Here is a 20,150-nt window from a genome sequence, read left to right as displayed (position 1 = left end):
AGGAAAGAATGAAGGAAGGAAAGGAGAAAACAAGGAAAGAATGTACGAGGGGAGAAAAGAAGGAAGGAAGGGAGCAAAGAAAGAAGGAAAGGAGTAAAGAAGGAAGGGAGAAGGAAGGCGAGAGCAGGAGGAAAAGAAGGAACAGGAGAATTAGGCCATTTTGACCCAAAGACGGTACGAGGGTTAAAAACCGTCTGATCCCGTCAGATTCTAGAAGCTTCACTGTGATCACATTCGTCACGTTGATGATCCGCTCTGCTCCAGCTAGCATAGCGGCTAGCACAGCGGCCCGACTGATGTCATTCCTGGGAGACGCTCAGATTCCTGCATGTGTTTCCTAGAGGGAACGTGGAGGGCGGGTTGCAGGTTCCACGCCGCCGCGGCCCACCGCACAATCACGACTGTTAGCCGTTAGCGATGCTCTCTTTATCAACACATCTAGTACGTCTTGCTTTGATCTTTTTCTTTCCTAATAGTTTTAGTAGATAAGGTTTAGAGTATTAAGTAAGTTTGTTCTGCTGAATGCTATGTGCAACTATGTTAAGAAATTCAGTTGTTAAATATAATTTTCGGAGTTTAGTCGTGTTATACGTCATCGTCATCGTCGCTTATTACACACATGGAGGTACGTTACGCTGCTGTTGGTCTGCACGAAGCTGTTCATGCTGAGACAGCAGCTGGAAACAGCTGGAAACAGCAGCTGGAAACAGCTGGAAACAGCTGGAAACAGCTGGAAACACCTGGAAACACCTGCAAGCAGCAGCTGGAAACAGCTGGAAACACCTAGAAACAGCTGGAAACAGCTGGAAGCAGCAGCTGGGAACAGCTGGAAGCAGCCCTACATCTCCTCCAGCTGTCTCCTCCAGGCCGGCGTTATTTCTGTACGTTTCTCCGTCCTCTCGTCTGTTTTCTTTGGTCCTCATCCCTCTCTCTCTCTCTCTCTCTCTCTCTCTCTCTCTCTCTCTCTCTCTCTCTCTCTCTCTCTCTCTCTCTCTCTCTCTCTCGTCTATCTGACTTGTGTGATTCTGTTCCCATCCCCCTTAGCTGGAGGGAATTCATGAAAATCCTGCACTTGGTGACAACTTTTTGATATTTGGCAATGTGTTAGTTATGGACACAAGGTTTTCAAAAACCTCTGCAAACAAATTGGGAAAATGGCCCCCTAGTGGCCGGTTTGCAGAAAATTCTAAATGAATCAATAAGCTATAGATAGAGGTAGCATTGTAGGTGTTAGTGAGTTTAAATATGCACAACTGATGTTTTTTGTGTCATTTTAATAAAATCCTATTATTTCACTGTGTATTAGTTCCGAGGTTCTGTTCATCTTAAGCCTGAATGAATGAATGAATGAATGAATGAATGAATGAAGCCACTGTTCTCACCCAATCAGATTATTGACACTACAGTGATATTGACCTGTCCAATAAACAGAAAACTGCATTCCTTGGGGGGTGAGTTTTTTGGGCAAAAAGACCTGTGACCTTGACAATTAAATTTGACCTTCAACATGACCTTGAAATAGTAAATATATCTCAGAATTGAATTCCTAGCACCAAAAAAGTAGAGAAAGTCACAATCTACAACAATCTAAGACTAAAAGAAGCTGAGATATGACCTTTGGTCTTTTCGCCAGTTTGAATTTTCTGCAAACCGGCCACTAGGGGGCCGTCCCAATTTGTTTTTCGGTGGTTTTTGAAAACCTTGTGTCCATCCTGTACCTAATACCGTGCCAAATATCAAAAAGTTGTCACAAAGTGCACAATGTTTATGATTTTTGACTTATTCCCTCCCAGCTATCTTGCGTTGTCCTCCTCTCTTCCAATGTGTTACCAGACTATCGTAGGAACTTTGTTGCTTCTGTTTTCAGCCTCTGATTTTGTACGTTGTCCCATCTGCTGCATGGGGAGAGGATGGCATCGTCGACGAACTGCATGTAGTAGGCTTGTATGTCTATCCAGAACTGTTGGTATGTAACTGCTAATTTGACATATATGCAATGAGTTTGTCTACACTATACAGTTTGGTTGTTGTATACACAAATACAACATATTGAATAAAATATTTATATAACGGTGTGTGCTGAAATGTCAGTAACTTAATACCTAATGCAATATATAGTGTGCAGTATATTATTGCACCTGACATTTTTGATAAGACGAAGAACACGGAGGGCTTGGCTAGTTTAAGCATGAAAAAGGCCAAAGTAGAATTAACATAACATTCTCTTTGTGACCTGTTATGGGTGTCAGAGCGGCTCTCGTCCCCAGATATCTTCTTCTGAGGGGACTGGACGTCCAGCATGTTACGACGGAACTATTTATACCCTTCTATTGGTTTCCTCCACAGTTTAATCTTATCATGAGAGGAATAGTGTAGATTCACACGAAGGATTGTTCGGTTCGACTTTCTTAGTGGAGAAAAATAGGTTATTACTATTGAAATGATTAATTTTTAAATATATATATATATAGTGGAGAAAAATAGGTTATTACTATTGAATTGATTTATATATATATATATATATATATATATATATATATATATATATATATATATATATATATATACTATTGCATTGGAGTTATGTCATGTTATAACAGATTTGTAACCATGTAAAATTAAGGTTTTTTGCATTGTTTTTCATGCAAAATTGTTGTGTCATGCGGCACATTTAATGTTTTATTATCATAAAAAAGAAATAAAAACTTCAAAGGTTTATCTCTGCATTCAAGCAAATTTACAGTCGAGTCCGTAAATGACACACAGTTTGTATTAGTTAAAGGATCTTCTACCATAATAATACACCTTAAATCTTTGGTAAATTGCTCTTCCATTTGCAACAAGCTCTGCTACGGTGGAAACTAAAGTCGTACATCAGAAAGCGCTTCTGAAAACATATATTTTTAAACTTGGAATATGCTTTAAACTTGTAAGCAGTACAATAAAAGACGGTTTGATTGATGCTCGGTCCATTTCGGATGACGTCAGGTCTGCTGCGGTGGTTCCCGGCGGCGGTGGTCCTGGTACCACGGTGGTACCATGGTGGTCCTGGTACCACGGTGGTACCATGGTGGTCCTGGTAGCATGGTGGTCCTGGTACCACGGTGGTCCCGGTACCACAGTGGTCCTGGTACCACCGTGGTCCTGGTACCACGGTGGTCTTGGTACCATGGTGGTCCTGGTACCACGGTGGTCCTGGTACCATGGTGGTCCTGGTACCACGGCGGTCCTAGTACCACGGTGGTCCTGGTACCACGGTGGTCCTAGTACCACGGGGATCCTGGTACCACGGGAGTCCTCAGTACTCGGTTCCCACCCAGATCTCACAAGCGTTCCCCGTCCAGCCGTCCCAGCACTCGCAGCTGCCGCAGTTGCACAAGCCGTTCCCTGCGAGGAGACGGGAGAGGAAAAGAGTTAAAGGAGCCGCCATGTCTGACCTTCCCAAGGTTCCTCTCTTCACACCCGGGTTCCCAGGGTGCAACGCTGCGATGGAGAGGTCGAATGCTAACCCACCGCTCTGCTCACTGGTTCTCCCCGGGCTGAACAGGGCTGAAGTTTCAACATTGTTGGACTACAACATTGTTGGACTACAACACTGGTGGAGTACAACATTGTTGGACTACAACATTGTTGGACTACAACACTGGTGGACTACAACATTGTTGGACTACAACATTGTTGGACTACAACATTGTTGGACTACAACATTGTTGGACTACAACACTGTTGGACTATAACATTGTTGGACTATAACAGTGTTGGACTACAACAGTGGTGGACTACAACCGTGTTGAACTACAAAATTGTTGGACTACAATATTGTTGGACTACAATATTGTTGGACTACAACCATGTTGGACTACAACCGTGTTGGACTACAACATTGTTGGACTACAACATTGTTGGACTACAACATTTTTGGACCACAATCATGTTGGACTACAATATTGTTGGACTACAATAATGTTGGACTACAATATTGTTGGACTACAATAATGTTGGACTACAATATTGTTGGACTACAACCTTGTTGGACTACAATAATGTTGGACTACAATATTGTTGGACTACAATAATGTTGGACTACAATAATGTTGGACTACAATAATGTTGGACTACAACATAGTTGGACTACAACATTGTTGGACTACAACATTGTTGGACTACAACATTGTTGGACTACAACACTGTTGGACTATAACATTGTTGGACTACAACATTGTTGGACTACAACATTGTTGGACTACAACATTGTTGGACTACAATAATGTTGGACTACAACCAGAGCCGGATTAAATAAATGGACTACACTAGGCAGACTGTGATTTTTGGGCCCCCCTCCATCGATGTTATTTATGAAATCTTAAACTTACCAAAGTTACTAATAAAACTTAATTCACATTTTACATAGCATAGTCATAGTCAAGTTGGTTCTTTGTATTCCAAAATAAGTCATGTGTTGTATATTAAACAGTCTATCAGACTATTTTTAGATTTTTATTATTTATACGTTATTACAACGCTCTATTAAATGCTATTAAATTATTCTTATCTTATCGATTGTGAGCATTTTGCAGAAAATCTTAATTAAATGTGTTGATTAAATTGAATAGTTAAATAAGAAGTCAAGTCTACAAAGACCAATAAAATTTGCAGTAAGACAAGGTGTGCTGTAGTATGTATGTGTATATGTATGTATGCGTATGCGTATGCGTATGCGTATGCGTATGCGTATGCGTATGCGTACGCGTAGGCGTAGGCGTAGGCAGAGCCGTTTGGGAGATTTGCGAGGCCCTGGGTGAAATGGCCAAGGGGGCCCTCGCGCGCAAGCGCGCGCAAAATTTTTGGGTTTTTCGGGTCGGATCGGGTGTCTATATGCGCAATTTTAACTCTCCAATTAGCAAAATACTGGATACCTTCCCCTGCCTCATCATCATCTGGGCTTGCCTCGACACGGGGCCCCGCGGCTGCTTGAGACCTGGGCGGATCGGTGATTTTTGTAACAAATTTATCAAACAAGCCTTTCAGAGAGGCATTAAACTCTTCCATTTTCTTTAGTTTTTTTCTGATGGAAATTTCCTGAATCTGTCTCGTTCTCTCGACATTGTGTGACAGTTTGTTCCAACTCCACCGTCTGGATCAGAGCAGCTTGTGTCTGCGCTTGGTCTGATCAGTTGTATTGAACAACAGACACGCGCATCATTGCACATATATTTATTGATATGCACAGACTAGTACACATTTAGGTCTGTAATGGAACGTGACTGTTGATATTTATAAGGGAAAAAAGGAAAAAAAAATGAAAAAAAAAATTGGGGGAAATTTTTTTTTTTTTTTTTGTCCCTCTGTCTGGGCCCCCCTGTCAATCGGGCCCTAGGCACATGCCTAGTTTGCCTTTGCGTTAATCCGGCTCTGACTACAACATTGTTGGACTACAACACTGTTGGACTACAACACTGTTGGACTACAATATTGTTGGACTACAACACTGTTGCACTACAACATTGTTGGACTACAACATTTTTGGACCACAATCATGTTGGACTACAACCATGTTGGACTAGAATATTATTGGACTACAACAGTGTTGCTCTACATCCGTGTATTTTCAAATCTAACTTGAGTATTAGCAGCAGCAGGTTTGTGGACCTGCAGAACCAGAACCAAGGCTTGGACGCTCATTTCTGGAAGTTTCGACAACAGTGGAGCTCGGTGAGGTTGATCAGCAGACGATTTTGGCTTCAGGGAGGATATTTGATGATAATTCAGACGTTCCTGTGGGAGTTTCTTGGCAGGAAGTGCTCCGTCTCAGTTTAATCATGGAAGCGGACCAGTGAGCCCTGATGTCTGGGCTGGTTTTGGGACTTTACTCAGACCAATTTAGAGATTGTCTTTCCCGTAAACATTTTGGGTGATTGGAGCGTCACGATGACGCCACTGCAGCTGGCCAGGAGGACCATCCTGTCTCCTGTCTCCTGTCTGCTCGCTGAAATGATGGTGTTCAGCATGAAATTAGCCAGCCAGCATCCCTAACACGCTAAATTCTCCACATCACTCATCGGTTGTGTGTGTAATGAGAATCCACGGCTCTGGATGATCTGAATGATCCGTGAAACGCCGGACGCTGAGTCATTTCTCAGCAAGCTGCCAAACATCTTTAATCTAAATATCCCTTCGACTCTCTGGCATTGACTTTCCATGTAAACACTTCCCATTAGCATAACTCTCAAGCACGTGGTTCTTTCACGTTCAGACTCGAGTCAGTAATGTTTAACAGATGTTACGATGCATTATTTACTCAAATACTCAAACTGAAATAAAGGTTTTCCAGCAGGACTGGAGGATGCTGGTCTGAGTGGCATGAAGGACGTCTGGAGTCACAAGGTTTTGTTTTGTTTTGTTTTTATTTTGGATCCCCATTAGCGGACGCAAAATGCCAGCTAGTCTTCCTGGGGTCCATGAAGATTAAGTTCACCTTTCCACATAGTCGGGTATTTACAAAAACGGATATTTCCCCCTCTACGTTTTGAAAAATCCCATCATTTCCAGGAACCTGCATAAATATCTGTTAAGGTGCTATGAGCAGCCAAACCTACAGGGGGCAGTGTAACGAGAAGATAAAGTCATGCTAGCCAATCAGAATCCTGGAAAAAAACATCAACAAATGACACGAGTAACTTCCAGTTACTTCCAAGATGAACCAGAGTCTTTGGTACCTTGTCTGCACAAATATTAATGATCGATACCATGCCGGTAAAAACCAAAGGCATATATATGTGCATTATTACTATATTTAACCGACACGGGATCTGAGCACAGTCTGAGCTAAGCTACCGCTACCGCTACCTAACCCCAAAAACTACAGAGCAAGCATGCAGGTGAACAACCCAGTGTATATATCTATGTGTGTGTACGTGTGTGTGTGTGTGTGTGTGTGTGTGTGTGTGTGTGTGTGTGTGTGTGTGTGTGTGTGTGTGTGTGTGTGTGTGTGTGTGTGTGTGTGTGCTCCATCACCTGTGCAGATGAGGCCGTCGTGTTTATCACACTCTCGGTCGTCACACTCACAGTGATCTCCAGACACCCACCAATCCTGAGGAGAACAGATGCATCTCCCACAGTGACAGGAACCTGCAACACACACACACACACACACACACACACACACACACACACACACACACACACACACACACACACACACACACACACACACACACACACACACACACACTGTTCACTGAGCATCGTGATACCTGCCATGTCTGTCTAGTCTTGTAAACCTGTTCTCTGGATTTGTCCTGTGTCAAATGAATGACAGTAGAGATTGTGTGTGAGATGCTTCTACTACTGCAAACAAATCTACCTACAGGTGCTAATAAAGTCAACTTGAACTTGAACTTAACATCGGTCCAGATGTTGATGTTGCAGCTCTCAGTCGTGTTTCTAATCGCCCCGGTTTCTTCCCACATTGCCGGGTTTTTTCCATATATTTTGTATTGTCTTACCTTTGCCGCTGCACATGACTCCGTCAGCCGTCTCGCAGAGCTCCTTGCTCTGGGCGTCGCTCATGTCGCAGGACCGGGGGAACTGGCACAGCTTCCCAAACCAGCCGTTCTCGCAGATGCAGCGTCCGCAGGAACAGTAGCCGTGACCTGGCGGCCGAGACAAGGTGTGAATAAAGGAGGTATCAGGACAAGGGGACAGCAAAAGTCACAGTTCCAACGAAAGAGTTTTGCAACTGCTGTCTTTATGCCTAAGGAATCAACTATGAATGCAATCAAGAAAAGCATTCATGTTCAAACACAAAGTGTGTCATCTACAACAACAAGCTTCGTTTCCTGCCTATACTGTACACATGGACATTTTTTTATCACCGGTTGCAGCTATCAGGGACATCACTGTTTTCTGTTGCTGCTGCCAATTGTCCTTCTCTGCCTCCGTAGACTCTCCCACTGGCTGACTTTTATTTACAAATCCATTTTGGGACGTCTCCCTACATATTTGTGCGTGCACATGTGTAGAAACGTCAGCCATTACGGCCTGCGCTCACAGAACTTTATTCAGATGCAGGTCCCGAGAGCCAGAACTTAACTGGGTAAAAAGGCGTTCAAGTTTTCTGCCCCGTCAACCTGGAATGATGAGAGAAGGACTTGAGATTGGTTGATCTAGTATCCTTGGGTGAATTCAAATCAATTTTAAAAGACAGAGAAATTAGCTCTTTCGGTTCTTGTGACTGCCCCGTTGCGTAAATTTTACTATTGTTTTACTATTAGGGGCAAGGTGTTGCAGCTGGTAGTGCAGCGTCTCACAGCAAGAAGGTCCTGGGTTCAATTCCCGCCGGGGACGCTGTGGGCGCTGAAGTGCGTGTTAGTTCCCCCATGACTTCAGTGCCCACACCCACAGGCGCTCAGAAAAGAAGAGAAAAGAGAAGAAGAGAAGAAGAAAATAGAGGCCTCAGAGATTCTCTACACAAATATTTTAAAAAGGGGGTGACGGTGAAGCTGGAATTAATAAAGTCAGCGTAGAGCAAGGTAAGAAACAGTTACAACGTTTACCAACCTTGTAACTTAACCTAACTGGCTAGCTCTAATGCTAACGTCCATTAGCTTGTATAAAAACCTGAAGAGCAGAGGGAGAGGAGAGGAAGAGGAGAAGGAGAGATCCGGGCGCAGGGGGGCCCATCTTAGATTATTTTGTCCGGGGCCCCAGCAAGACTGTCAGCTGGCCTGTATATATATATATATATATATATATATATATATATATATATATATATATATATATATATATATATATATATATATATATATATATATATATATATATATAATTAGATCATTGTCCAAAGTTGAAAAAGAAAATGCATCATGAAAAGCTGGACTTTCTAAAGGAGAAAGGAGTATGCTTTGGTTGTCTGCGCATAGGACACATGAGCAAGGGTAGTAATAATCGCATATCCTGCAGAGTTTGTAACCAAAGTCACCCCAGTCTTCTTCACATTGAGAAAAAAGCACCAAGCAAAGATGAAGGTCGGTCAAAGGAATTGTCAGTGAGCGGCACGGCCGTCTCTACTTGTGCTCATACAGGGGCCGGGGCAGCAACGGCATCCTTTCCATCTTACCTGTCAATGTCCATGTGGCAGGGTGCAGGATTGGGGCGTGGTCTGCAGGGGAGAGAGGGAGTGCGCGGGAGTGGCGCACAGGTGACGCGGCTGGAGCAGCTGATGGTGCACAGGTGTGTCTAATCACTCTCCGTGTATTTCAGTAAGTGTGCGGGCCCTGGAGACGGCAGAGGAAGGAGGCAGAGCGGAGCTCTGCTGCAGGAAAAGAGCTGAAAGTGCTGTGGGAGATCTGTGCCTGGCTGAGACGTCTGATTATAAATAAAATACCAATTCTCCCCGAAACCCGGTGTCTGCTGTCCTGTCTGGTGACCCCGTAGCAGCGATACTTGCTACAGTCAAGTGTACAAAAGGACACAAGATCATCCAAACTTATGCATTTCTGGATCCAGGAAGTACAGGCACTTTCTGCACTGAACGTTTAATGGAAAGGCTGAACATCGAAGGAAAAAGGACGAAAATACACCTAACCTGCGTACGATGGGTCACAGTACCACCGTTCCAAGTTGCATCGTAAAAGGAAATCTCTGACTTTACCGGCACCAGTATGTTCACACAGAAGGAAATGCCAGTGACGACAAACAATATCATCACTGAAAAAGAGTTGTCCAAATCCTCATACCTGAAACACATGCATATTGCCCGTATCAACGCTAATGTTGACTTGCTCATCGGCACAAACTCCTCAAAGTTAACCCTGGTACCGTCTTTGGGTCAAAATGACCTCATTCTCCTGTTCCTTCTTTCCTCCTCTCTCTCCTTCCTTCTCCCTTCCTCTTTTCTCCCTTCCTTCCTTCCTTCCTTCCTTCCTTCCTTCCTTCCTTCCTTCCTTCCTTCCTTCCTTCCTTCCTTCCTTCCTTCTTTTCTTTTAACCCTTGTGCTGTTCTTGGGTCAAGGGAGGGTGAAGGGAGAAAAGATGGAAGGGAGGAAAGAAGGAAGTAAGGAAGAAAGGAGAAAAGAAGGAAGTAGGAAAGGGAGTAAGGAAGGGAGAAAAGATGGAAGGGAGGAAAGAAGGAAGTAAGGAAGAAAGGAGAAAAGAAGGAAGTAGGAAAGGGAGTAAGGAAGGGAGAAAAGGGAGAAAAGATGGAAGGGAGGAAAGAAGGAAGAAAAGGAAAGAAGGGAGGGAGGAAGGAATGGAAAAAAAGAAGGAAGCAAGTAGGAAAGGGAGTAAGGAAGGGAGAAAAGATGGAAAGAAGGGAGAAAGAAAGGAAAGAAGGGAGGGAGGAAGGAATGGAAAAAAGGAAAGAAAGAAGGGAGGGAAGAAGGAAGGAATGGAGAAAATAAGGAAAGAAGGAAGGAAAAGCAAAGACGGTAATAAAGCAACGAATGATGAAAGGGAGGTAGGAAGAAAAAGGAGTAAAGGAGGATAAAAAAGGAGGAAAAGAGGAGAGGAAGAAGGAAGGAGAGAGCAGGGGGAAAGAAGGATAGAAGAATTGGGTCATTTTGACCCAAAGACAGTACAAGGGTTAATGGAACCATGGGAGTTGATCACCAGTGGAGGAGAGGGACGTGTGCAGTGAGAACTCTACTGGGCCCTTTAAACTCACAGTAGACGGGAGAAAACAAAAGGCAAAGCATTCACTGATGGACGGCCAAAAGAAAAACCACTGGAGACTAAAAAGATGCCATTAAAGTCCATAAATCCAGAGATGGTACTTTGACACTAATAGGCTGCGCGGCGGGGGGGCAGAGCTGCAGGGATTGTGTTTCCCCTCAGGACATGAAAGGAACCGTCATCACCGGTCGTGTCCGGCTCTCAACAGCTTCAGAGAGAGATGAAAAACAAAGAATGGAGAGGGCGGAGGAAAACACTCACATACACGACACCAGGGAGGCCTAATTGGTTAAAAGAGTGTGTGATGTCCTGAAAGCCATTAGCATCTCTGCGGCGTTCACAAGCACCATGAAACTCAGGCTGTCCTTCACGTCCACCGGGACTCTCACATCCCTCAGGGATATAGTTAGTTCATATTTATTTCGGTTAATCACAAACATGAAAATCAACAAACAAGATAACACAGGGTTTTCCCTGGTCAACATTGTGATTATTTTGGCCGAAAAGGTCTGGGCTTGAAGCATAAAGATTATCTTGCCCACCTTTTAACAGAATAGAATATGCAAAAATAATAATAACTGTAATAATAATAATAGTAATAATAATAAATAATAATAATAATAATAATAATAATAATAATAATAATAATAATAATAATAATAATAATAATAATAATAATAATAATAATAATAATAGCTTAAATAACTGTAATAATAGTAATAGAAAACTCAAATATCCTATCTCAAAAAATTTGAATATTCTGGGAATCTTAATCTTAAACTGTAAAGCATAATCAGCAATATTAAAATAATAAAAGGCTTGCAATATTTCAGTTGATTTGTAATGAATCCAGAATGGATGACATTTTTGATTTTTTAAATTGCATTACAGAAAATAAAGAACTTTATCACAATATTCTAATTTTCTGAGACGGTCCTGTATATGTATATATTTTGTCTGTTTCTTATTTTGTTTTTACATAGCCTTTTACATGTTTGCACTTTTATGGAGCTGCTGCTTAATCTCATTATATTATTTTCATGACAATAAAGGCTTTCTATTCTATTCTAGATGAAAAGAATTTCAAGACTCAAACGTGAAGTGTGTCTGCAGCAGCTTTGCTTTGCAGTTTTGCAGCTTTGCAAAAGTGCAGGCTGCAAGACGAAGAAAAGATCCTCATAATTCCGCTAACTCTCACTAATTAACACAGTGGTGAAGCCGGTGTCGTTGCAGGAGCAGACTGAGCAACGTGTTGATCACACTTTAAAGACTGACATGACCCTTTAAAGACTGACATGATGAGGAAATAACACAAAACAATACAACAATTAAATTGTGCATTAAAAAAATGTCTAAATAATTATTTTCATCACTATGAATACATTAGGTAATTATACATATTTTCATTCAGTTTTCGGTTCATATGAAACCTTTTTCCTGTTTTGATGAAGACGAAGCTACAAAGGTCTGAATATGAAACATCTGGCTTTATCAGGTTAAAACACTTAAACAACTCAATTAGTTAGAAGTTCAGATTAAATGAATCAATTAAACAAATAAAAAAAATGATGCTCATGTTTCTCTGAGCAAGTGGAACTGAAGTTTAATCGGTTTAAAGGCACAAGAAACACATTTATGTAAAACGTAATGACATAAAAGAAGTGGTTTAATAAAGGCGGGTTTATTTTGATTGAACCACGTGGGTCAGATGTTTCACACGTACGTTAGCACGGTGCTGATGTGTTGGTTATTTTCAAGGTGTTGACCAAGTCATGACGCTTCAATGACGCGTCCATGACAGGGGGGGGGGGGGTCATGGATGACATTTCTCTTAGGGCTCTGTAGCACCCTATAATGTAATAACTTCCTATAATGTAATAATTTCCTATAATGCAATAATTTACTGAAAATGTAATAAAATTTGCACTTAACTCAATCGAAAATTTAATAAAACCCAATAACGTAATAACTTCCCCAATAATGTAATAAAACATTTTTACCGATAATGTAATACCTTATTACATTATTGGGAATTTATTACATGGTACTCAAAGTCTGCAATTTCACCCAATAGTCATTCTGGTGTTTCAAATCCAGCATATAAAACATTCTTTGATACTTAAACCACAAAATGTAGAACTCTGGACTGAAAATGAACAAATATATTACATTATTTGTCAAGTATTACATTATCAGTTTTGAGAAAGAAAAAAAAAAACCCACCTGAAAATGTAATAAATTCCCAATAATGTAATAATTTATTACATTATCAGTAAAAATGTTATTACAATATCAGTCAGGATATTTTATTACATTATCGGTGAAGTTATTACATTATTGGATTTTATTACATTTTCGATTGAGTTAAGTGCAAATTTTATTACATTTTCAGGCGTTATTACATTTTCAGGAAATTATTACATTATAGGGTAGAAATTATTACATGATAGGGTGTTACAGGCCCTGATTGGGTCAGGGGGAGTTCCAGAGCAGAGTGGATGAAAACCGTCCTCTCCCATCATCACCTTCTGGCATGAACTGTGCTCTCTCCTTCCTACAAATGCTGCTTCGCGCAACTTTTCTTTTTCCTTCTTGTAAATCTTCTATCCGGGTACTTTCTACCGTCTACAAATGCAGAAATGTTCATATCCTTCATTACATTTATGAAGTGATTAGTCTCCTCCTGGTCTTGGTTTCTCCGTGTTTAGAAGAACTTCCTGGACTCAAAAGACCAGGATTCCTTGTGAACAGAGCATGTGTCATGATCACAGTTCATGTTTTTTTTTGTTGCTGTGTTACTGACTCTCCTGTCATCTGGATCCTGCCACCCTCATCAGCCTCATTCCCTTCACCTGTGCTTCCCTGGCCCAGCTCCACACCTGGTTTCCCTCATCAGTTTCCCCTTCATAAACCGGCCCATTCCCTCATACCTGTTGCCAGATTGTCGTGTGCTTTTGCTCCGCTTTCCAGCCTTCCTGATTTCTGTCCTGTTCCTGCCTGCCTGCCTGCCTGTAACCCTGCATGACTCCCGGTTTTTGATTTTTGCCTACCCCCTTGGACTTGTTTGCCTGATCTGCCTGTCTGCCCGGGTTTGACCCCTGCCTGCCTTTTGACAAAGATTAAAGCCTCTTGGACTCTGATCCTGCCTGGTGTTGTGCATTTGGGTTCTCTGTCTTTGAGCCGTGACAGTACAATCTGGCCAAGACTGAACCCAGCCAACATGGACCTACCACGTAAGGAAGAGGATTTGTGGGATTTTTTTTATGGGGACCAAGTGGCGTTCTACCACCGTACGGTAAAGGGGACGGGGACATGCCCCCAGTTCCGGCCTGTTGCTGTTCCCAAGGTGGTCCCAGACCCACCCCAGTCCCTTCCCCCTTTCGAGGGAACACGCCTGGCTCTGGGTGGGCCCAGAGGCCTGCAGGCTCAGGGGAGACAACGACGGCGTCGGCCCCAGCCCCAGCTTGTTCCTGCTCCCCGAGAATCGGCTGATAACATGCGCTGGGCCAAGGAGGAGGAGTATTGGGACCCCTTTTGGGGAACACGCCTGGCTCTGGGTGGGCCCAGGAGCCTTCAGGGCAGGCAACGACGACGGCGCCAGCCCCAGCTTGTTCCGGCTCCTGCTCCTGCTCCGGCTCCTGTTCCAGCTGCTGCTGCTGCTCCTGTTCCAGCTCCAGCTCCTGCTCCGGCTCCTGTTCCGGCCCCCCGCATCCTGTCTGCTCCTGTTCCGGCCCCCCGCATCCTGTCTGCTCCTGTTCCGGCCCCCCGCATCCTGTCTGCTCCTGTTCCGGCCCCCCGCATCCTGTCTGCTCCTGTTCCGGCCCCCCGCATCCTGTCTGCCCCGGTTCCGGCCCCCCGCATCCTGTCTGCCCCGGTTCCGGCCCCCCGCATCCTGTCTGCCCCGGTTCCGGCCCCCCGCATCCTGTCTGCCCCGGTTCCGGCCCCCCGCATCCTGTCTGCCCCGGTTCCGGCCCCCCGCATCCTGTCTGCCCCGGTTCCGGCCCCCCGCATCCTGTCTGCCCCGGTTCCGGCCCCCCGCCTCCTGTCTGCCCCGGTTCCGGCCCCCCGCCTCCTGTCAGCCCCGGTTCTGGCCCCCCGCCTCCTGTCAGCCCCGACTCCGGCTCCCCGCCTCCTGTCAGCCCCGACTCTTGTTCCTGAGGCGGTCCCGCAGCCCTCGGTTCCTGAGGCGGTCCCGCAGCCAGTCTCCGTTCCTGAGGCGGCCCCGCCGGTCTCTGTTCTGGAGGTGGTCTCTGTTCCCCTTCCTGAGGCGATCCTGGGTGGATCTGCCGCAGTCCCAGACCGACCCCCTGACCAGTCTGCCGCAGTCCCAGACCGACCCCCTGACCAGTCTGCCGCAGTCCCAGACCGACCCCCTGACCAGTCTGCCGCACTCCCAGACCGACCCCCTGACCAGTCTGCCGCACTCCCAGACCGACCCCCTGACCAGTCTGCCGCACTCCCAGACCGACCCCCTGACCAGTCTGCCGCACTCCCAGACCGACCCCCTAACCAGTCTGCCGCACTCCCAGACCGACCCCCTGACCAGTCTGCCGCAGTCCCAGACCGACCCCCTGACCAGCCTGCCGCAGTCCCAGACCGACCCCCTGACCAGCCTGCCGCAGTCCCAGACCGACCCCCTGACCAGCCTGCCAAGCCCCCAGACCGACCCCCTGACCAGCCTGCCAAGCCCCCAGACCGACCCCCTGACCAGCCTGCCAAGCCCCGAGACCGACCCCCTGACCAGCCTGCCAAGCCCCGAGACCGACCCCCTGACCAGCCTGCCAAGCCCCGAGACCGACCCCCTGACCAGCCTGCCAAGCCCCCAGACCGACCCCCTGACCAGCCTGCCAAGCCCCCAGACCGACCCCCTGACCAGCCTGCCAAGCCCCCAGACCGACCCCCGGACCCGCCTGCCAAGCCCCCAGACCGACCCCCGGACCCGCCTGCCAAGCCCCCAGACCGACCCCCGGAAGACCTGCCTCGCTGGTCTGCCCGGCACCGAGGACGGCCCCCGGAGCTTTGGCCATGTGTTGGCCGGGGCCCTCCTCCGCCCACCCTGGGTGGGGGGGTTTTGGGACATCTGGAATCTGTCCCTTGAGGGGGGGGTTCTGTCATGATCACAGTTCATGTTTTTTTTTGTTGCTGTGTTACTGACTCTCCTGTCATCTGGATCCTGCCACCCTCATCAGCCTCATTCCCTTCACCTGTGCTTCCCTGGCCCAGCTCCACACCTGGTTTCCCTCATCAGTTTCCCCTTCATAAACCGGCCCATTCCCTCATACCTGTTGCCAGATTGTCGTGTGCTTTTGCTCCGCTTTCCAGCCTTCCTGATTTCTGTCCTGTTCCTGCCTGCCTGCCTGCCTGTAACCCTGCATGACTCCCGGTTTTTGATTTTTGCCTACCCCCTTGGACTTGTTTGCCTGATCTGCCTGTCTGCCCGGGTTTGACCCCTGCCTGCCTTTTGACAAAGATTAAAGCCTCTTGGACTCTGATCCTGCCTGGTGTTGTGCATTTGGGTTCTCTGTCTTTGAGCCGTGACAGCATGTGCAGAAAACAAATTCCTGTTCCGTTTGATGGGGATATTCTGTTAGACTAAACATGACCAAATATTCAGTTAGAAAAGGAGTAACCCAGGGCTCATATTGGGGTTTTAAAAAAACGGAATATGAGCAAGTTCCGGTTATTCAAAGGGGTTATTGGTGTTTACAACCGGGTTATTGCTAATATTCCGGTTAGAAAAGGGTTATTGATGCATGGAAACGTAGTTATTGATGTTACTGAGGTTGTTCTTCTGTTGTGAGGCGCTCTGGATAAAAGTGTCTCTGCTAAATGTAATATAAAATAATGTAAAAGGGATGTTTTTTTCCACAAGTCTTTGCTCAGAAGGAATCATTTGTCTTTTTCTTTATATAAAGTGCCTTGAGATGGCTTGTTGCTGTGAACTGACACGTATACGACGTGTAAAGCCCATTATCCCGCTGGTTTCTGGGAGTTCTGTTAGAATAATGAGGCTCGATCTGCAGCGGCGACTCGTCACATTAACAACCACATGAATGCTAAGAAAGTCACGTTTCCCAGCAGAGCAACAAGCTAAACAGTTGTGTTCCCATCAACGGTGAGTGGTTATTATGTTGTGGGTAATCACTGCATATAAACACGGCCTGTCTCATTATGGTGCGTATATTTCTGCCTCCGCTCACTCTCCGCTGCAGCGGGAGCTCCTAATCAATAAGAGGTGTAGAGGTGGCGGGAGCTGTGATGGGAATGAGTGTGTGTTAGTGCCGCCGTCGGCCAACGGTACGAATGGAAAGAAGCTCGTCTGTGCCGGTGATGGATCGGAGTGGCGGCCGCGGCGCGCTACGCTCCGTCGCCTCAATCAGCCAGTGTGGGAGAGCGGCTAATTGGTTTGAGGGAACGACAAGCTCATCCTCATTCAATTAGTTTTCACTCGCTTTTCACAGCGTCCGTTGAGCTCCGGGACGGACAGTGAAGGGAAGGAAACCGGGACGCCGGGGCCCGACGATATGAACGTGTTGGGAGAAGCTGTCAGAGCTTTAGAGTTCTTTAAAACCGCCGCAGGAGTAAGGTCAAACAGAGAAGAAGCCAAGATATTTTGATGTATATAGTCCCATTTTAACATATTGTTCCCTTCCTGTTAAATAGCTTCTTACCCACTCCCCAGTAACCCCCCTGGTACCATATCATTCAAGTTTGTTGAAGAGGATTGAGTAATTGATTGTATCGAAGGCTTTTTTTTAATCAATACAAATTCCAACAGCATTGTTGGGCTACCGCCCATGTGATTATGAAGTCATGTGTGATTATTATTGGGGTCGTCATCGACCAAAAGTTAACATGGAAACAACACATTGAATACATTAAAGGGAAAATTTCAAAATCACTCGCAATCCTGTATAAATCTAGAAATGTACTGAATTCCAAGGCCTTGCATTTGATCTACTACTCATTGATTGTTCCCTATTTATCTTACTGTGTGGAATTGTGGGGATCCACCTTTAAAACCACCTTAAATTCAATAATAAAACTTCAAAAACGTGCCATACGTATCATCAATAAGGCTGATTACTATATGCTCACACAGAGCCACTTTTTCTAAATTCTCACGTTATTAAATTTTATGATTTGTTTTATTTTAAAATCATGCAAATTATGTTCAAAGCAAAATCAAAAATGCTCCCTGACCCAATACAGAGGCTATTTTCAATTCAGGAGACTCGTTATAATCTTAGAGGTGTCTGTAATTTCACAGTACAAATGGCTAAAAAAGGTATGAAAAGGAGACGTGTCTCCATTACTGGAGTTAAACTCTGGAATGATGCCAAGATAAATTTAAAAACATGTCATTCTCTTTTTGTATTTTAGAAAATGGTTTGTAAAGCTATTTTTGAAGTTTATAAGTGCAACTGACCATCTGTAAATGTTTCTTTGCTTTTCTATTGTTTCTTTGCTTTTTGTTGTTTCTTTGCTTTTCTATTCTCTTTTTGGTTTTCTGGAGGTCGGTAGCCAAAAAAAGAAAGTTGGCACAATAGGATAGGCTTTTATAAGCATTTTGCTTCAGCCTATGCCTTTTCAGTTATTGTTCAACACATTTTTTGGTTTTGTATGAAATGTTAATGCTGTGCACAATGTTTTTTTTGGTGTTGTTTTGTGTTGTCATGACTGAATAAACTTCATTCATTCATTATGGACTCATGGCAGTGAGGCTTTGACCAGGCTACCAGGCTACCAGGCTACCAGGCTACCAGGCCGGATTTCAGGCCTTCGATCGAAGCCACCCTAGAGTTTTACGACACCGTTGCCACACGGCTTGGAGCAACGGAAAAACCCCTGGACACGAAGCTCAGCCAGGACTTGCATATGTGGCCCCTTGGTGATAAGGGACCACACTCTGATTGGACAAAACCTCAAGCTGCAGGAAGGAGCATGGACTTCCTGGGCGCAGCTATAAAAGAGAAGGCCCCCCTCTCTCTGGCTCTCTTCTTTCTTTTCTGCCTTTCCTCTCCCCTACAGGTCTGCTGTAGCACCAGGTAGACTTTTCAAAATATGAGCATTCAAGCGAGGACTGGAAATCACTTTTTGTCAAATCTAGAGTGCGGATGTTGGTTGCTAGAGTGGCAGAAACAGTAAAATAATAACCTCAATTTTTATTTGTAACTCGAGCTCACAGCCAAACCGTAAAAAGGAGACCAATAATTTTTGGTCAGAATGTAGACATAGGTGTTGGGATTCATAAAATGTGACTTTGACAGAGGAGGGGTGCACAAAATTTAAACGGGGGGTGCTAGAGCGCCGCCAATACCTGCCATTGGCTGTAATGTAATCAAAGGTTTTCTTCAAAAGAATCTCACTCTGTCTTCGCACTGAGCTTACTCACTCATTTTAAGGAATATCTGAATAAAATTAAGATTGTCAGAATCTGCCGGCTTCCATGTCTCTCACGATGTTTTCGTTTTTCTGCTACGAGCTACGGTTTGATCACAAATCATATCTGACTCATGGATTATGGACTCATGGCAGTGAGGCTTTGACCAGGCTACCAGGCTACCAGGCCGTATTTCAGGCTTTCCCCTGGACACGAAGCTCAGCCAGGATTTGGATATGTGGCCTCTTGGTGATAAGAGACCACACTGTGATTGGACAAAACCTCAAGCTGCAGGAAGGAGCATGAACATCCTGGGCGCAGCTATAAAAGAGAAAGCCCCCCTCTCTCTGGCTCTCTTCTCTCTTCTCTGCCTTTCCTCTCCCCTACAGGTCTGCTGTAGCACCAGGATGGACCAGCCAAGGACCACCCTCCTCCAGGATCGTTGAGCGAAGGAGCGTCCGTTTTGCAGCGCTGCACGAGTGACCCATGAGGTTCCGAGCCCAGAAAGCCGAACCGGGGACCCTGCAGGCCTCGACGTGAACGCCTTCGGACCGATCCGAAGCTGAAGGAAGCCAAGCAGCAGATAACAGGAGGGAGTGAGTCGCTTTACCAGGATCCCCTGCTGAGCGTAACCACCCAGCTGTTCCCCATGTTCCTCTACAACAGAAAACAAAGTCCTTCCAGATTTCCCAGTTGAATGACCAGAACGCACGTGTGGAGTTTAGTTTCACAGTGCTGCATTTCTGTGTGGGAAAGATCAGAAGGTCTTGGGATCAGAATCAGATTCTGATTCTTGTTCTGATTCAGATTCAGATTCAGATTCAGATTCTTATTCTCATTCTCATTCAGAATCTTATCTTGATTCAGGTTCAGATTCAGATTCAGATTCAGGTTCAGGTTTAGATTCAGATTCTAATAGAATAGAATAGAATAGAATAGAATAGAATTGTCTTTACTGTAATTGTACCAGTACAGCGAAATTGGCAGTACAAATCCTTAAAGTACAGAATAATGTAAAATTAAAAGCATAAAGAAGAATAGGCTAGACCTTTAAAATGACAAGATTTCACACACACACACGCACGCACGCACGC

The 20,150-nt window shown here is 45.0% G+C and overlaps 1 protein-coding gene across 1 annotated transcript in view; it reads right to left on the bottom strand.

Moving 5' to 3' along the window:
* Window positions 1-2,611: 2,611 nt before the first annotated feature.
* itgbl1 (integrin, beta-like 1) overlaps window positions 2,612-20,150 on the bottom strand; it is a 61,709-nt gene continuing 44,170 nt past the window's right edge. Inside the window, exons 9-11 of the mRNA XM_061724670.1 lie at window positions 7,506-7,652; window positions 7,015-7,128; window positions 2,612-3,387 (exon numbers count right to left, since the gene is read on the bottom strand). Coding sequence (XP_061580654.1) covers window positions 3,299-3,387; window positions 7,015-7,128; window positions 7,506-7,652 — 350 coding nt within the window. The 3' untranslated portion in view covers window positions 2,612-3,298. The remainder of the gene's footprint in view (window positions 3,388-7,014; window positions 7,129-7,505; window positions 7,653-20,150) is intronic.

This window comes from Cololabis saira, chromosome 6 (genome assembly GCF_033807715.1).
Source record: "Cololabis saira isolate AMF1-May2022 chromosome 6, fColSai1.1, whole genome shotgun sequence".
NCBI classification, from domain to species: Eukaryota; Metazoa; Chordata; class Actinopteri; order Beloniformes; family Belonidae; genus Cololabis; species Cololabis saira.
The sequence above is the reverse complement of the archived record's forward strand: the minus strand, read 5'-3'. Positions and strand labels throughout refer to the sequence as shown.